The 19767-nt window shown below is 38.3% G+C and overlaps 1 protein-coding gene across 1 annotated transcript in view; it reads left to right on the plus strand.

The window, feature by feature from the left end:
* Positions 1-956: 956 nt before the first annotated feature.
* Positions 957-19767, plus strand: part of LOC149409137 (guanylate cyclase soluble subunit beta-1-like) — a 160296-nt gene continuing 141485 nt past the window's right edge. The window contains exons 1-3 of the mRNA XM_089650115.1: positions 957-1011; positions 1705-2635; positions 2888-3623. Coding sequence (XP_089506241.1) covers positions 957-1011; positions 1705-2635; positions 2888-3623 — 1722 coding nt within the window. The remainder of the gene's footprint in view (positions 1012-1704; positions 2636-2887; positions 3624-19767) is intronic.

Here is a 19767-nt window from a genome sequence, read left to right on the forward strand (position 1 = left end):
AGCCTATTCGACGCATCCCATTGCCAAGGAGACATTGTCTTATGCAAATGCCGCGGCAGGCATGCCAGCGTCAAAAAAAATAGTCATCAACGGTTTCGAGCGACCGATTCCAAAAAAGCCACTTACTTTCTTGGTGTATCCAGAGGCTCCAGAAGGCAAAACCTCGGAACAAACTCAGAAAGTCCTGGAGAAGATCCTTAACCCCAAGAAGGACGAGTTCCAAATTGTCCGATCTAGGAAAATTAAAGGAGCGGGAATGGCCTTTCAAGCCAAGGACTCTAAGGATCTTGAGAACATAAAAAAAGCTGAAGCGAAACTTACTGCAAACGGCCTGAAGATGATCAATCCCTTGGGCCGTCTTCCTAAAATAGTTATTTACAATGTGCCAAAAGGCGAACAATCCGCGGATCAGGATTTATTTAATGAGATCTTCTCCAATAATCTATCCGGCCAGACCACATTGTCTTTGGAAGATCACCTTCGGACTATGCGGCGAGTATCGCTTTTTGGCAAGCGCGACACTCCTACCATGAACATGGTTGTGACATGTCATCCAGCTGCCCGTAAGGTCTTACTAGACAGCGGAATGTGCTTCCTTGGGTGGAATGCCTGTCGGACTCGGGACTACACTGGTGCCACTAGATGTTTCAAATGTCAGCAATATGGCCATATTTCCAAGTCATGCTCTCAGGAAAATGAAACTTGTCGCCACTGCGCCGCTGTGGGGCACACTCATGAGGATTGCCCCAAGAAGGCACTTCCCGCTGTCTGTGCTACCTGCACTCGCTTTAGGAAGCCTGCCAATCATCCTACGGGGGACAGGGATTGTCCTGCTCACCTGGCTGCCATTAATGCTCAAGTCCGCATGACCGATTATGGCTCCTCATAATTTACTCTCCCTAGGTCAGATTAACTTGCAGCGATCCCGGTTGGCCACCCTGGACACGCAGCGGGTCATGTCTGACCTCAACATTGACATTTTGCTTATTCAGGAGCAGTACACCTGGGAAGGTAAGACTCCAATTGAATTTCCGGGAGCGGTACTCGAAGTCGGCTCATCTCCAGGGGCGGGTGTTCTGGTCAATACATCATTGATCAGCCCCCTCCTTCTGGCTGGGCTGTCTAATGAGTACCAAACCTGTGTATGTATTAAATTTGCTGATACTAAGATCTATCTGATCTCAGTCTATTTTAAATGGGGGAACCCGGTAGAACCACATATCCTGAGTCTGACGCGCGCCCTAAACGCGCTTAAAGGTCGTAACGTAGTTATCGGAGGGGACTTTAACGCTCGCTCTCCTCTTTGGTTTGACAATACTAAAACCCATTCAGTACGATCACGGACTGACGCCGTCGAAGACCTGATTGCTGCGCAAGGCCTTTGTATCATTAACGAACAGAGTTCGTTCTTTACCTTTTCAAACACACTAGGAGAGAGCAACATTGATCTAACTCTTTGCTCTGGATCAGTTGCGGCCAGGATATCTAAATGGAGGGTCCATGAATGCGCAATAGTTTCGGATCATAGATTAATCACATTTACAATAGGTGTTAAGAAAACTGAAACTCCGAGATCCTCCTGGAATTTCAACACCTCAAGGGCGAATTGGGATAACTTTGGGGAGGCGCTACGAGATACATTAAGGGATTTTCATCACGTAGCAGCTAATGATCCGGACAATTTGGGGAACTTTTTCAATTCAGCCGTTGTATCTGCGGCTAATTCTTCTCTGGGCAGATCAAACCCAAAGACGAAAATTAGAACGCCGTGGTGGTCACCTGAGCTGACTTCGCTAAAGGGGGCCTATAAAGGAGCCTATAGGGCCTTGGGACTGTCCAGGAGGGGATGCTGTACGGAGGAGGAGACAGCTACCCTCCAGGCCGCTCTCAGGAGATCCAGGGCAACTTTCAAACATGCGGTTCTCCTTGCGAAACGAGCTGCCTGGCATAATTGGGTTAAAGATGTGGGCAACGCCAACCCGTGGGAAATCCACAGCGCAATTGAAAAATCCGTCAAGGGTTCGGATCGGTTTTTGTCTAGTCTAATTGGGAAGATTGATGGGAGGGACGCTGAGACTGTGGACGTGGCCTCTACTCTCAACACACTTTTGGGCAAGTTAGTCCCTGTAGAGTCAGTAATTGGGGAAAGTGACCACCAAAAACAGATTAGAAATCTGGCACGGCTTCCACCCAGAGACCTCGCCCAAGAGGATAGAATCACTCCTGTCACTAGAGCTGAAATTGGTGCTATAATTAAGGGTTTGGGTCCAAAGAAGGCACCAGGGCATGACAGACTTAATGGCGAGATAGTGAAGCATGTCTGGGTCCACGCTAAAGAGGAGCTCTTTCAAGTGATGGAATCGTGCCTGAGAAGAGGAATTTTCCCTTCTGAATGGAAGAGGGGCGTGCTCAGGATTATACCTAAAGGGAACGGCAAACCACTCACCGACGTAAAGGCTTATCGCCCGATAACCTTGCTCCCAATCCTCGGCAAGATCCTGGAAATACTAATTCGGCAGCGACTTCGCAGTACACTTTCACCGTCCAGTGAACTACAATTTGGTTTCGTCCCGGGTAAATCCACCGTGCACGCCATTTCGTTTGCGCTTAACTGGGTGAAGGTCTGCACAAAGAGGTACGTTGTAGCAATCTTCTTAGATATAACTGGTGCCTTCGACTTCGCGTGGTGGGACATGATACGCACAAAGGTTAAAAGTAGGAATTTTCCAAAACGCCTGTTTAAATCGGTTGACAACTACCTATCGGGACGAACTGTCTCGATATCCCATGGTGATTTTACTATAGAACGCGAAGTAAATATGGGTTGTCCCCAGGGCTCCGTTCTGGGACCTGAATTTTGGAATATTGACTTTGACGACTCCTCTAGGTTACCCTTGCCTGAAGGATGTATCATGATCGACTACGCGGATGATAAGATGTATCTTGTCTCGGGGAACAGCAGAAAGGAAATTGAAGAAAAGGCTGGTGATGGTTTGAACACCCTCCTTAAATGGGGGGAGAGGAATAAGATGACCTTCGCTCCCCACAAGACAAAGGGTCTCCTGATGAAGGGCTCTCTCAGTAGAAAAAGAAACCCTACCATCCGGATGGGAGACACCAACATCAAATTTGCAGACACGGTCAAGTATCTAGGTGTAACACTCGATCGATCGTCCTCATTTCTGGCTCATGTTAAAGATGTTTCAAGCAAGGCTCAGGCGCTGTTCCTAAAGCTGAGGAGACTCTCCACCGCTGAATGGGGACTACGCAATCCGGCACTACGTGCTCTGTACAGGGGCGTATACGTTGCGCAAGTTTCGTATGCTGCCTCTGTTTGGGAGCACCGCCTGGATAACTGCCTTATACTCCTCGCTCTTACTAGGGGCCAGCGAACTTCTTTGCTGGCACTATCTGGCGCATACCGTACTGTTGCTTCGGACGCTTTGCCAGTTTTGGCCGGCATTTTGCCAATCGATCTGGAGATTAGGGAAGTCTTAACCAAGCAGAGACTTTCCAGAGGATCCCCGGCAACCCATCTTGGTGTCGTTCTGACACCAGGTGGACCGGGAACTCTCCCTGGACTGCTTCGGACGATGAAAGACCTTTCGCTCAAAGAGTGGCAGGTCCGTTGGGATAGGTCGAGCATGGGAAGATGGACCTTTTCCTTCTTCCCATCAGTTAAACTCAGAATGGAAGGGGCCTTCCTCAAACTGGACCATCACATGACGCAGCTCCTCTCAGGACATGGGGAATTCAGGGGGAGGCTTCACAGCCTTGCCCTGTCTACCCATCCCAATTGCGCTTGTGGCAATACTTACCAGTCGGCCGAGCACATTCTGTGGCACTGTGAGATCTTGAAGGATGCCAGAGACGAAATGATAGACGGTCTGAATGTCCCCATTAGACCGGTGTGGAACACCGATCTTGTTTCTAACAGAGTTAATTTCGAATGTCTGAGGAAGTTTACTAGGATCTGGGTTGAGAGATGGTCTGTGCTTAGAGTCGCTGACTAGTGTGATAACTGAGAACCCCTGGTGTATTGCTCCTGCTCCATGACTAATTCTTTTACAATTCTCCGATTATTGTTTATGCATTCTGTTCTTCTTATTTTTATTATTTTTCTTTCCTTACTGTACCAGCTGCTTCAGATGATTTTCTTTCGTTTACATTTCTTTTAAACAACTTGTATCCTATTTTCTTCTAATTTTCAGTTTTCTTTTCTTATGTTTTGTGTCTAAGGTAGACACACTGTCCTTTTTACAGACATTGCAGACACTCTTTATATATCTTTGCTTAGCTAATTATCTCTTTTACTTTGTCTTTTATCTTATACTTCACATACTGTCCTCTTTACAGACCATGCAAATGTTATTTTTATGCTTTCTACTTTTGTTTTACTTATTCTACCGATGTTCTTAAGTGGCACTTTTGGATTGTTTATTGTTTTTCTTTTTTTCTTTTCTTTTCTCGTCTTTTTTATATGTATTTTTTTTTTTGGTTTTCTTATTTTTTTTCAGTAACGGCAACGAGTTTACAGGCTAGAACTGAACTTCGTTGTTTGTTTTGTATTGTTTACTTTTCCCCAATAGGGGTTGGACAACGGGCCTCGTCCCCGCATGCACTGCTGGAGCTTCTTTTAATTTCTTGTTTTTACCGGGGGACTCCGCCAATCACCTGCGCCACCCCTGAGGAGCGTTGGTGGTCAGAGGGGTGACTGTGCGGATTGGGGTAACCTCCACCCTGCCTCCGACCTCTTGACGCTTCTTTCCCCTAGGTTCTTTAGGGTTTATCCCTCTTTTTCCCATACTTATCTTCAGGGCACCACCGGGTGGTCGGCTAAGGGGTGTGGAAGTCCTGACCTGCACCAGTCACCCCAACCACCACCAATCTCTCAACAGGACTGCCAGACGTGGCTCGGCGAAACTCCCCCGTCACTCTATTATTTCACTTTGTTCTTTTTGTGCTTACAGGTACTGGAGTGTGGGTTCCCTCCACCAACTATTTGCCTGAAACTTGTTACTTGATTATTTGATGCTTATCGTTCTATGTTGTCTTTGGATTAATACCTGTAAGCGCTCGCATACCGCTTTCTAACACCGTATGCGGGGACATTGAAGGTCTAGCTTCATTTATATACTTTGTAGAGCCGTTTATTCAAAAATTAGATTCATGCGAGAGCTCCGAAGGGGTGACCATAAGTCACCTATACCGGGGTGGGACAGGGCGGGTGTAACCTTCAATGTGCCTAGGTATCCTACATATACAGGGTCCGTCACGGGAATCGCATGGTTTTCACATAAGATCAGTTTTGTTTCGAAAAGAGTTTTGTTTATTGCAAAACACAGTGTAAGTTGGTAATGTTTTGTTGGCAGTTTATATTTTGAAGAACACGTCGCTGTCGCTCAGATGTTGGCTATTACCGAGTATATTTATGTATGATTGTAGCCGGTCCGGGTGTAGCATCAAATAATATCTTAAGTGGATTTTTACCTGGATTTTCGTCTTGAGATCTTCAGATATTCTGGTTAACATGTACTCGGGACTTGAGATATCTCCACAAAATGAAGTCACATAAGCTTATCTCATGAGAGCGAGGAGACCAGCAAATATTGCTCGAGAAACTGTTCCCGTAAGACAGCAATTGAATTATAAGCACCTTTTGACATGTGCACCGATTCATTGTTACGCGGATGACAGTACAGTTCATGATAGCTTTTTGTTTGACAAGCCCCCAAAGGGCACACAAACTCCAACGGCTCGGAGGGCTTTGAAGCAGAGAATGGACGGTTATCTCGAGAGTATTTCCTCCTGGGGTAAAAATAATCTCGTCGAATTTAATGTTTCAAAGACCCAATCCTGTCTGATTACGTCTAAAAGGGATCCAAATGATAATCTAGTCTCCTTCAACGGAAGCAATCTTCCGAACAGGCCTTCCATTGATATGCTTGGTGTAACTATAAATGACCAGCTCAAGTATGGGGGCTCCATCGAAGCCAGAGTAAAGCTGGCCTCTCAGAAGCTGGGCGTACTGTACAGGGCCCGCAGTTACTTTAATAGTACACAACTGCTCACCCTGTACAAATCGCAAGTGCGCCCTACTGTCGAATTTGGCAGCCATCTCTGGTCTGGAGCCCCAAAATACCTGAAAAAAACCCTTGACTCTGTGCAGAAACGGGCGGTCCGTTTGATAGATTCCCCAATCTTAACAAACGGACTGCAATCTTTAGAGCACAGGCGTCAGGTAGGTATGCTGTCCTTGTTCTATCGGTATTACAATGGAAGATGCTCTGAGGAACTAGCGTCATTGATCCCTTCGGCACCGGTGCGTAGTCGGGATACACGCCAAACGCGCGCCCAACATTTGTACACAGTTGACACTTGTCACATGAGAACGGGTCGCTTCTACGATTCGTTCTTAAGTTCAACAGCTCGGCTGTGGAACGAACTGCCGGCCTCTGAGTTTCCTCCCTCCTACAACATGGGACTCTTCAAGACCCATGTTCACTCCTTCCTCTTCACAAAAAGACCCTCCACACAACATCCCCAAAGATGACATAGGCCCTGGGGGAAATTATTTTCTTCAGGGCCTCCTGTGTGGAGTAAATATAAAAAATAAAATAAAATAAAATAAGCAGCGTGTGCAGGTGCACATGTAGTTTTTCAAAAGAAATTGGTTTATTTTCATAAATTGTGGTAGATTTTCTACGAATATCGGTAGATTTTCGGTGGTAATGGCATCACTTTGCTCTAGGTTTCATGACATCGCGACAACTAAACTCCCCACTATAACAGACAAACCAAGACCACCCCCCACTCGGCCGTACTAGCTAATAAAGACCCTGTAGTCACAAAATTCCATTAAACACCATTTCATTTCGTCTGAATTATTTGCAGTCCATTTTAAAGTTCATCGGAAGCAGAATAATTCGTATCCAATTTCAGAAGCAGCATTATGTGTATGTTTGAAAGTTCTACAAACTACTGTAGAACTACTTTTTTAATTCATTTAATTCATGTGTTGGTCTTTTCGTGTCAAGCTGTTAAATAAAAGTTAAATCTTTCACCATTATATGAATTTTTTCGCAGATAATAATGTGAATTGATTCACGATTAGTTGTTAATGTTATAAGTTTTTGTACGACTGTAGACTATCAAAATCAGCATTACCTTTATTGTTGAATAATTTAAATTGTGATTGGTACATTATTGGATTACACTAAAGAGACTTAATTATTAATTATTCAACCCAAACGATGTACTGCTGCCAGTATTTGGTATATTAACTTGGAAAACGATTTCAATTGCAATTAACAATAATTCATTATGCAAGGTTTTTTGCTAAATACATTTAAGACCGTTAAACATATATATGTAATTTGTATATTTTAAAATATATAAAAAGCTATTTTTCTGAACAATATTTTCAATCTTCAAATCATACTACATTTCTGGAAATAGGAATCGTTTATTGTTTATTGTTTGTTGTTTATTGTTTATTTTTTATTGTTTGTTGTTTATTGTTTATTGTTTGTTGTTTATTGTTTATTGTTATTATTATCGTTTTTGTTTTTCGATTATTTACATTGTATTTTTTTATGTAAGTGTTTTTAACGTCCTTAGGACAGGCATGTGTTGATGTTAATAATTTTACAAAATAATAAAAATAACACGTAGATTATAAATATATTGAGAGAACAATGTAAATATACATTTTTACATTAATGTAAGAATATCAAGAGACTTACATTTATATAGAAGTTCTAGACATATTGGACAAAGATAAATTAAAAACTGTCTTTTGCCTTAGTCCAATCTCGACTTTCTTATAACATAGTATGCTGGGGATCATGTTTAAAGTCCTAAGTATAACCACTAAATATTACTCAAAAATTGATCCTTAAAGTTATGTATAAAAAAAATCTGTTATCCATCCAACCTACTTTATAAGGAATGTAAATTGATGTCTATAAATCTCACTTCAACAGATTAGTAGAGTTTTACGATAAAGTTTTGTAATGTCAAGTTAGTATATTTTTCTCTGAGGAGGGAACTGTTGTTCCGAAACCGGTCGGCGTATATAAAAAGTTTTTTTTTTTTTATAGTGAATACCTCACAAGAGTCCCAACTGCTCCCGTCTGGAGCCAGTGAGACTATGGCATCCCCAATTGGGGGATGTTGTGAGGCTGAAGGTAAGTGGGGAAGGGAAAGAGGAAGGTGGGGAAGTACCTGGCTATTCAGATCTAGTCACTAAACACGGCTAAAGCCATTTGGAGCAACGTTTCAATTCTGAATGGTGGTCTTACACCAGGGCGATACTGGTAGTATCTTCCACTCTGGAATTCAAAATAAATATAGTAGTTCAAAAAAAGTAACATTGTTTCATTTATTAATAAGAACTATTTATATCTACGGTAAAAAAGTCTAGTTCTACCATTTCACAACCTTTGATAAATATTAAGATAAATGTTCCATAAACCAGATAGTTTGAAACTCACAAAACTTTCCATGAAACGTTTTATTTGTGTTTTCTCTTGTCCTTCCAATGGCCATCGTTAGTTAGTTACGTAAATGTAACAAATGTGATGTCACTTTAGGGGATTATCCCGTTCGCCCCATGTTACAATATGTGCGGATATATTATGTACAATCTCGGAAACCGACACATTCTTTTATCCTGGACAAATCCTCCGTAGATTCAGCTAAGCCTCCGAGCCTACGGGATCAGCCCTTTCCGGGTTTACTCTTTCGAAGTAATTCGCAATTGTATGAGAACGGCAAAAACCGAACATGTTTGATGGATTTGCTTCTGGAAATTTTCTGTTACAAGTGTAAATGGATACGTTGGTCAGAAACCGACAATAAATGGCTACGTGTGGTTAAGGCGAAGCTTAATACTAAATCACTATTTTGATTAATCTTTATAACGAATTGGTGTACATTATGAATACCAAAAAATATGTTTTAGATTAATTGAAGGTTTTTCTATCGTTTCGCTTGAATAAAATACAAATAACCAAAATAAATTACTTAATAAAAAATATTTATGTAAACTACTAAAAAAAAAAAACTTTTTTTTTCAATACAAATGTATGAACGCGTAAAGGAAACAACTTACAGTAATATAGCTAAGATTATCTGTGACAGTTTCACTTGAAACCCTTAAATGCATGATTTATTAATTTTTCTGGAAAAAAATATATTTTTCTGATATTTACATGCATATGCAAGGAAATATAAAGATATTTACATGCATATGCAAGGAAATAGAAGAACAATTTACGTATGAAAAAAAAATAAAAAAAAACCTAAAAAAATGTCTCAAAACTAATAAGTGTACCGGAAAAATACGAGTTATTACATATAAGTTAGTATTGTATTATTGTATCTACTTACCTAAGAAAATCAAAATAATAACAGCAAAACAAAACTGTAATTCTAACCTCCAACCAATTTTCGAGAATCTTCACTTTGAGAAAAAGTGACATTTGACAAAAAATTTTGAAAAAAAAGGTGATGCCACTCTATAAAATATATTACCGTGAACTTGATAATTCGAAAACGGCATGCATTAAGTATACACCAAAAAGTTTAAGGTGGTTTGAACGGTATGTTGCAGTTTTGCAACAGTATGCATTTAAGGGTTAACTTTTTTGCTTTCTTATAAAATTATTTACAAAATAAATAAAAACAAGTTTTGTGCTTGAAATCGAATCAAATCTGCCACTACTTGTGTAATAAATTATCTTTGATTGTGCCCTTTAAAAGTTTTTAAAAGATAACTATTTATATTTTTTAATGATAAACTAATGTTTATAAGATAAGGTTTTTATGCATAGCACAAATGTCAACAAATTATTATAAACGTTAACTAGTCGCCTGAAATATCCATACAAATTGAAAATATCTATTGAGTAAAAATAAATGCCGCCGACGGGAATTGAGCCCTCACCTTCTGATGCCCATTCAGGTGCACTGGACCACTGAGCTACGTCGGCTTATTCCCAACCCAAGCTAAACAACTGTATATACCATATCTACATTTGTTATATATCCCGACGCCATCTAGTGGGAAATTCAGCACTAACAAGCCTTTCCTATAAAAAATAATTTGGTTGTTTACAGGTGAATAAAATATGTATTATGCGCATTAAAACAAATAATTTCAGTATTGTCGATATTTTCAACATGGTCAATATTATGATTTTGTTCTGGAAAAAGGGTCCCGAAACTGCAGATGTGAATTAGGGTCGTGTAGGGCAGCAAATGATTAGCAACAGGTTTTGTCGAGTTGCATGATGATTATTCACGTTGGACACTATATATATATACTAATTGCGAGATAAAACAAAATTTACTAGCGCACGCCGGGATTTGAACTTGCGACCTCCAGCTTGCTAACCGAGAGCCTTATCCCTCGACCACAGAGACCATCAGACCATAAGGTGCAGGTAGGAATTTGGGTTGTGTCTAGGAGTGACAGACGTATGAATCCATTTCTCCCACTGCAGTGCAAGGCGTCAGGTCAAAAGAGTCCTGCTGGAGAAGTCAAAAGGTCTCCCTTCTCCACTATCAATCCCTCATCCGCCCGCCAAGACCTAGACAAACCTCACCTCATGAATCCGGTCACCCCTGCTAAGTCACCAAATGTAACAAATCACTTAGGATAACCTATGGCAGAGGTGTTGATTATCGAATGAATGAACCTTTGTAAGTAAATAATTTTATATTTTTGATTTTTCTATCTTCAAAGTCTATTTTTCTTTCTGTCTTGGCTTTGACATAAATACAAAGACGCGTTATGTTCACACTAATCAAACAAAAAATATGGCACGTTCCTATTTCTAGATTTAAATCGAATAACAAAACGCACGAGAAAATAACAGCCACAACGAATTTGACTATGAATGAAATGACTACAAATAACATCATTCATAGCTAAATGTACATAACGCATTAGAAAGAGCCATTCAAAGAATATTTTTACGGGTGAAACGGTTATATTATTATGAACGCCCCTCGTTACTCTTTTCTCCTCGCAACACCAGTTGCAAGGTTAAAGCGGCCCACTGACGGGCGAGCTTGTCCACGGCAAGCATGACGTCACAGGCGAGCGACAAGCATTTTTGTATCGACGCATAGACATATGAATATTAGTAGACCTGCCCTAAGTGATTAAAAGCGTATTATCCCCACTCCCCATACCGGTTCCATTGGAGCCGGCTGTGCTCGCGTATGGCCTCAAGTGAAATTTGAAAACGTGACGTCATCATTCTTGTGCGAACTATGGTCGAGGCATCATCGGTTCATTTTACGAAATAACACGGCAAAATGTTGACTTGTACTATGAAAACTTGTAAAAATAGATGTGAAAAAGAGAATAAACCCAATTGTCGTATTACATTCCATATATAAGCATTATTTTACTTTATTTTAAGCATATTCACGTCGTATAATATAGATCAGTTGTAGAAACATATACTATCACATCGAGAAACGTCTGGACGCGAAACACAAAGCTGGTTGGTTGCTGGGAAGTAAATTATGAACATTTATAAAAGTGTCTTAACTAAATACTTAAACGAAATATTCGACTCTGAAAATAGAACCGAATTTTTTTTGCAGAATTTGGACTTCGCAAATTTGTTCATAACGTGGCGAGTAATTTGCGCTCCCATGTAAAAATGTCTATTCATTCAAAAGCAGGTTTTACTTTTAAGAAGTAAATGGTGATATTATAATGCGAGATGCCTATTTACTGTCAGATTGATTTACTGACGAATCACAGTCAGCCTTACTCCCTTCGTTCTTCAACAGTTGATTTTACCCCTCGCCATTATCTTCTCGTCTATTAATTCCTATGTCTGTGTATCGACGCCATTCTCAGACTGCTTGCCGCGCTCATGCTCGCCCATCAGTGGGTCACTTTTACCCTCAATTTTGATCAACAAACGAGCTAGCAGAGCAGTAGAATACGACGTCCTATCACTAGATTGTCCTTCATACTCTCGTGTATTTTTATGTTCGCTGTCTCACTTTAATTTATTCGAAAAGCACTGTCAATAATTTTATTTATGGAAATAACAAGTGATTTTTTAGTACACGCAAATGGAAAGAAACTCCATTAGATTTCGATTTTGCTCGAGAATGATTTGTGCACATCTCAAAAGCATAGGAAGGCATTTATTAACAAAAAGGAGCCCTGAGCGACGTGTTTGTCAGGATACTAAACGCAGTAACTCACCACTTTGTCCGCTGGATCCAGTTCAGTGCAACCTATTTTTCTCTTCAATTAATCTAAGTATCTTGGACGGTGTTTTTGGAAGTCTTTATTTTAATTTAGTTTGTCTCTAAAGTAAGTAAGAAGTTAATTTTTTAAACTTTTCAGATCAAAATTAAACAGTTATAGAATTTTATTTGTTCAACACTTATTATTTCTATTTCCTTTGCATTTTTGTATTGATTTATATATAAACATTAAAAATTCAAAACTTAAGAATTTGCTAACTTAATATCCATATAATGATTTATAAGTGTTTGTTTAGTCAGCAAAATGAATATAATTATATTACACGCCCATACAGGCTTTTATAAACATGGGACGTATGACAACTCCCGACTTTGTTCGTTTCAAAAACTTAAAAAATATTGATTAGTAAAATTCCGAAAATAGAGTATTAAATATCATTAAAAGTAAATTAAAATAATCCAAGAAAACGATTTTCACACATAAGCAGATCTGACACTGTTCTTCGGGACAAAAACTTTATTAACTGGGTTAAGTAGGTTTGGTTAGGTTAGGTTTAAATTTTTTTTTAATCTTTTCCAATGACTTTATATCACTTTTTAAAAGAGTGTTGAATTGTCACTGTATCGAGTTATCATGGAACCGAAGAAACATAAGCCACGAGGGTGTACATATATACAATCTCCTTCCCAATATCTTGACAACAGTAAATAAAATGAATATATTTTAAAAAAACTGTTTGCTCTTAAGATCAGCGAACAAAATTAAAATATACTAATGTATGTTATCTGAAAAATAATAATATTTAGATTTTTAATGTGTACTTTTAAGTTAAGAAAGTGAAATGTTAAGTTAAAATAAAACAATAAAAAAATAACTAGTAAAACTTTATGGTAGGCGAATATTTACTAAATCCATATTGTATACTGTATTATGGATAATGGCACATAGATTCGATCTGAATTAAGCTCCGTATATTACCCTTTAGCATTAATTCAGCTGTAACCATCAGAACGCGAATCATTTCATTGAATTTGCTCCACGCGGATTAACTTTGATGATACGGTTTGATCGTTGAATCCAACCACTGAAGACATAAACGGATAGAAGTATGTTGTGGGCGTGTCTTTCTTCTGAAAAAAATCATCATACATTTTCAAATAGGTAATAAATTCTTTCTTGAACAAATAAACCATTTCATTGACCTGTCTCGTGTAAATTGGAGGGTTCCACAATATCTCAACATAATGCCAATTCAAATATAGAGCTACAACTGAGCTTAACTACAACTACACTATTATAATTGGCTTATTTATTATTGGCTTCTAGACTTGGGAAGAGTCGAAAGCGAACTTATGATGACCAACAGATAAACAAAAATGTTCTGTACTCACATTTATTCATTGTTATTGGCAGTTAAATAAAAAAATTCCTACCATGCATCTGATTTATACAATGCGATTGATAATTTTTGTGATTGATAATGTTTATACAATATGTTTTCATGTACCTTGTTTATATGTTTCTTGATTATGTATATTATATTATATGTACCTTGATTATGTAAATTAATACACAGCACAGTAACAGCGATCAAATTAAGAAACCCACCTAATATTTTTCTTATATTGTAACTATAAATTGAATTAATCCAATATGTTATCATGTACCCTGATACAGTGTTCCTTAATTGCATATTATTACATGTACCTTGATAAAATTTATCAGGTGTTTTCATAAAAAAAACTAATATTCGGGTGTACAAATATGTCTGAAAAAGTTTTTATTTTGATTACTTTGATAAATATATATGTATATAGACTATATTACTAGCGTAACTATTAATGTAAAGTATGGAAATATAATTCATAACAGCAGCGTGTACAAATGTTAACTAAACCAGGCTATTTGGCTGTCCTAAAACGGGAAAATTTCCTAGTTGGACAGCCAAAGCTTCCTTAATATGTATGTAATTATTTGTATCTAATAAATAAATAAATAAATAAAAATAAATAAATAAGCGGTGTGCTTAAGGCAAAGCCTAATACTAAATCACTATTTTGATTAATCTTTATAACGAATTGGTGTACATTATAAATACCAAAAATATGCATTAGATAAATTTAAGGTTTTCCTATCGTTTCGCTTGAGTAAATTACAATTAAAAAATAAATTACTCAATAAAAAATATAAATGTAAACTACTTATACCTGAAATATTTTTTCAATAGAAATGTATGAACGCGTAAAGAAAACAACTTTTAAAAAATGCAGTATTATATGTAAGATTATCTGTGACAGTTTCACTTGATTAACTTTTTTGCTTTCTTATAAAATTGTTTACAAAATAAATAAAAACCTTGCTTGAAATCGAACGTTTCTAGACTTCATTTTTCAAGCGATTTTAGTGCCTATTACCTACAATAAAAGGTATACCAAGAATGTACACATTTTTGGCAGGTAGCTTCCTCTTAAACGGGATTCGGTAGTTTTAGATAGAGCGATTCGAGAGTTGGAGGTAAAAAGCGGAACCTATTTTTTCGCTTAATGTCTTATCTAAATAATATATAATACATCAATGAATTCAACGCCTCTTTAAAAAGCGATATAATGTCTTGATTTGCGATGTAAACAAAAACCTTTTGTTTCATCCCTTTCATGACTATATTGTGTTGACGTTTCATTTGATATCGATCATTTCAACAGATTGTGATTATTGTTCAGTATGATAGAAAATAAGTAAAAATGCTACCGGTTCCGTTCTATACTCTTAGGACTGCCTTGAAATGTTGGTATTTCATAGTGTGATAGATTGCGCAAGAAAACAATCCATAGAAAACACTTCCGATGTACATTTTTTATTTCATTTCTTACTAATCTCATATTCAAGTCTAATATATATACAGTGGACCACTCATGACGAGTTTAATTCGTTCCAGAATCTTACTTGTTATGTAAAAGAGCCGTTAAGCGAAATAATTTTTCCATGCCAAAAATTTAAACGTTTATTTAAACAAAATTAAATAATTGCAAATTGTTAAGGAGCGTAACAACCTGAAATGTGATTTGCAAATAACAAAAAAATATATACAAATTTATTATTTATGACAAATAATTCATTCTTTTTACTAGAAAGAGGCATTTTTTTTGCCGACGCTTCAAAATTCGGTGAAAATGTGACACAGCATTATCATTGAATAAATTTTTAGAACGCATAGCCACCTCTTTATTAGGTTAATGCTTCTCAATGTACCATGCAACAGTTTCCCATGCTTTCAACATTTCTGTTATTGCGCCAGAAGATTGTTGCTCTACTTCTTCCTCCTCCTCCACTAACAAACTCTCCATAACTTCTTTTTGTGAAACACAATGCAACTCTATAAGCTCTTCGGTGGTCAACTCTTAACTGTGTTCTTCCACAAGCTCATCAATATCGTTGCTATCCATCTTTAGTCCCATGGTATTGGCAAAAGACACAATCTTGTTGACTTAGACGCCACAGGTACTATTTCAAAATCCTCAAAAAGACATTCGACAACTCTCTCTGGACTTGCCCTTTCTGCGTAACTCGTTATGCAAAATGTAGCTCTTTAATGGAGCATTTTTGTCATCATCTGTTTTGCTCGCTATGCGAAATACTTGTAATAAACTTACTTGCTAGTTCTTGTCTGCTAGTTTGTACTGGCGTCGTGTGGTTTGAACCAATGAATAGTTTGTTGAAAATTGACTAATATCACTCTACTGCACAGGTATTATAGGTCACATTTCTAGGATAATCTCTTTTCAGTGTATCTAACCGAGGCTGTAGTAGGAAGATAACGTTATTTTGGTCCATTGATATCACATTACCCGTTGCTACTAGATTTTATCTGCAATATCATCGCATGCGATATAAAATAATTAGGAAATAGGTCAACCAGAGTCTAGTTAAGACATACCTAAGCAGAATTTTTCATGCACGTGATTGTTAATTTAGCTCGTTTTGTTAGTTAACTTTTAATGATGCTTAACTGATTCTAAATGCCAATCAAGTTATTTAAAGGTTTTCTTTATTTTGCGTAAGCACCCAGTGAGGCTCACATTATCAAATAATGTCTGGAAATAAAGTTATTGCATTAAAAAATTGTATGATTATGATTGTTTAAATTATTAATTTTTTTGTAAAAGGTGGAAAGTTGCCGGAACGATGCTCCGATTAGTTGCTTCAATAGTCCTGATGATACAGATTTTGTAAAAGGTGAACAGTTGCAGGAACGATGCTCCGATTTGCTACTTCCATAATCCTGATGATACAGATTTTGAAAAAGGTGAACGATGCTACGATTTGTTACTTCCATACTGATGATGCAGATTTTGTAAAAGGTGAAGAGTTGCCGGAACGATGCTCCGATTTGTTACTTCATAGTCCTGAATATACAGATTTTGTAAAAGGTTAACAGTTGTCGGAACGTTGCTCCGATTTGTTATTTCCATAGTTCCGATGATACAAATACAATATTTAACTCGGCGTGTCAGAGCAGGACACTCCTTCACAGTTGATGTAGGTATCATGCGAACGAGTCGTTTCTGCGGCTAATTTTATTATGGAGATGGAGATACAGAAAGTAATAGCTTTGAGGGAAGATTACAAGTAAATATGCACGTAGGCACACACTTAAGACACACAAGAAAATGCTTTCAAATAATATATATCTCAAACTTTGTGAACCTTAACTTTTACAATAACGTTGGTTGTACCGCCCTAAGCAGTAAGCACAAATTTAAGAAGTTTTGTTCATTTCAAATAAAATAAACTTTACTTGAACTTAGTCAAATAAACTGTGTGTTAAAAAACTAAAGTAGTTTTCCCGTGACCTTTGACCCAAAATGGGGTATTGCTTACATGAATTTGCTTTTAAACCTGCTTTCCCGACGATTTTTGCACCATGGTTAGGTTTCAGGAGTTTCAGTTGAAAATGCTCAAAGTCTCTTTTAGTTTTGTTGTGCTCAATGCAAAGTAAGAAGTTCTGGGTTCTGTGGTCATTAGAAAAAGTTGTATGAACTGGTCGGGGGGTAAGTGCCAATTTAATCCGGAAAGGATTCACTTTGCTTCGTAACTTTCTCTTTCATTCTATTTTGTTTGGGTGTGAGGTTAAGTGTTTTGAATAATATTACCTTTAGTTCTATTTTTTATGCAAATTAGCAAATTCACTTCATTTTCTTAATGCTAATTTTCATTTAGCAATCATACAAATGACATCGCAGCAGCCAATGAATAATTGCGTTTAGAAAATTAAGATTAAGTTGATGGTTCTTAGTCGAAGTATGATACAGTTTAATATAGCCGAAGAAGATAGGGTCAGATCAGCTCAGTGGTAAAGCACATCCCCAGCAAGGCTGAGGTCCTGGGTTCATTTCCTAGAATGTTCGTATGATAATCACTAATATTGTTTTATCAATCTTTTATTAATACTTTATTGATACCTATATCAAGGTACCCTCTTAGAAGCTGATCGTACCGTACAGTGCCCGCAGATACTTACTTAAACACTGTTGACTCTGTACAAATCCAAAATGTTCTACCGGTATTACAATGGAAGATTCTGCGAGGAACTAGCGTCTTTGATCCCTTCGGCACCGGTGCATACTCGGAATACACGCCAAACGCGCGCCCAACATATTTATATGGTTGACATTTGTCACATGAGAACGGGTCAATATTGAGTCACCAAACGCAGCTAACTACTTGGGGTGACCTATGCAAGGGGTGTTGGTTATCCAATAAATGGTTCGTGATTCCCGGGGTGGCGATACCCAAAACCGTTTCTAAAAATGATAATGTGGAGAATATATTACAGCGTCATTCATTATATATACAGCACAGTTTAAAAAAAAAAAAAAAAAAAATTATTTTTTTTTTTTTATATATGTATATTAATGTAACAGAGGGTATTTTAAGTTCCAAATATGTATTCTCAAAATCTTTCCAAATTAGATTTACATTTTTTCTTATCAGGAATCGATGGTCAAAGTAAGTCAAGTACGTCCCTTAACACCCTGTATAGAATGCTATAGCTCTACCTGGAAACCTCTATTTTTAAGGTTTGAATACTACTTTGGTCGACTAAAGGGTCGCAACAAAGAGCTTTTAAAGTGGAATTACAGACGAAAGTCTGCCTGTGTTTACCAGAAGAGAGACTTTTTTTTCTGTGGACACGTTTGGTGTTCTGACTTAAATTTACTTGCCGAGTCAGTATAATTATGATATTTTAAGTCGAGATTTTTTCGAATAAAGACTTCAGCTGCCCATTGTTATCGGGTAAAAACAAAATTTTAAATTCTGTCATCTAAATAATATTCTGGTGTTACAAACTGGTACTCAAAAATTTAAAAAACTTTATTCTTTATAGATGAAGGCAAGCAAGAGAAATATAAATAATATATATACAGGGTGTCCGGAGGGAAAGTGCACTAACTTCGGGAGGTGGTAGAAATAAAAAAGAAAAATATTATTTTTTTCCGTAATTAAACATTTTTCCATGGAAGAATATTTATATTCTCATCCAAACGGTTCAACTTTTTTTACCTTAAGACGTTGTAATTTCGAAAAAAGTTATGTATCTTTTCTACTTCTAAAATCTTGTAAAATTACTCCCCGAAGTTAGTGCAGTTTAACCCCAGAAAGCCTTATATTTAATATTGAAATACTTTTTATGGTTATCCCAACAATCAGGTTTTTACAGCTGTATCAGACGTAATCGTGTGACACATAAGACTGTAAATGGGGCCGGTGATCCCAATCTGTGGAGGCGTGAGATGTCTTCCTTCAGTGGCGTGGAGGGGTAGAACAGGGCCGTCTCTGAAGCCGCTGTAGAGCTGGTCCGTTCGCTTGTCGCTTGTTCTTGATACTGATTCCGGGTCTGGTCCGAAGGGGTAGGCAAGTCCGTGGTCCAGGGTGAGGCGGGGGTCAGAGTGAAAGAAGGCGAGCAGAGTCAGAAGTCGGAGCGAGGTAGAGGGCAGAGCAGAGAGAGAGGTGTAGAGCTGGTGGTGGTTTCTGGAGATCTGTCTTTTCAAGGGACTGTTGCCCGTTTTATAGGCCACCGGCGGCAGGCGCTGGCCGAGCAACGCTCATACGGGCCAACTTTCTCTTTGATTCTGGGAATCGAAGCCCGTGTTTGTGACGCGCTCGCGGCCCCGCCGCCGGTCTGGTTACCGCCTCTCGGCCGGTAATTTTTGGGCCCGTGGCCGAACGTGACCACGGCCTCTCTTTGTTCAGGCACGGTCCTCAGAATCGCGCTTGTGGAACGTTCGTGCGGCAAACCACCTCGCACGCTATGACGGCGCACGGCCCTTTGCTTTGGGTCGCGGCCGAACGTTCCCTCTCGTATAAGCACGATTTTCATAACCGTGCCCGAATTAAATGCTATGCTAATTAAATGCTATTAATCCACCAGCTCTCTCGGTATACTTCTCTGCCCGTGTCTCCTAGCCAAGCTCCGACGTTTCATTTATTGTTTACATATTCATTTTTACATAGGGGTTCAG

This window comes from Hesperophylax consimilis, unplaced genomic scaffold (assembly GCF_061612785.1).
Source record: "Hesperophylax consimilis isolate HC1 unplaced genomic scaffold, BYU_Hcon_1.0 scaffold_35, whole genome shotgun sequence".
In the NCBI taxonomy this organism is placed as follows: Eukaryota; Metazoa; Arthropoda; class Insecta; order Trichoptera; family Limnephilidae; genus Hesperophylax; species Hesperophylax consimilis.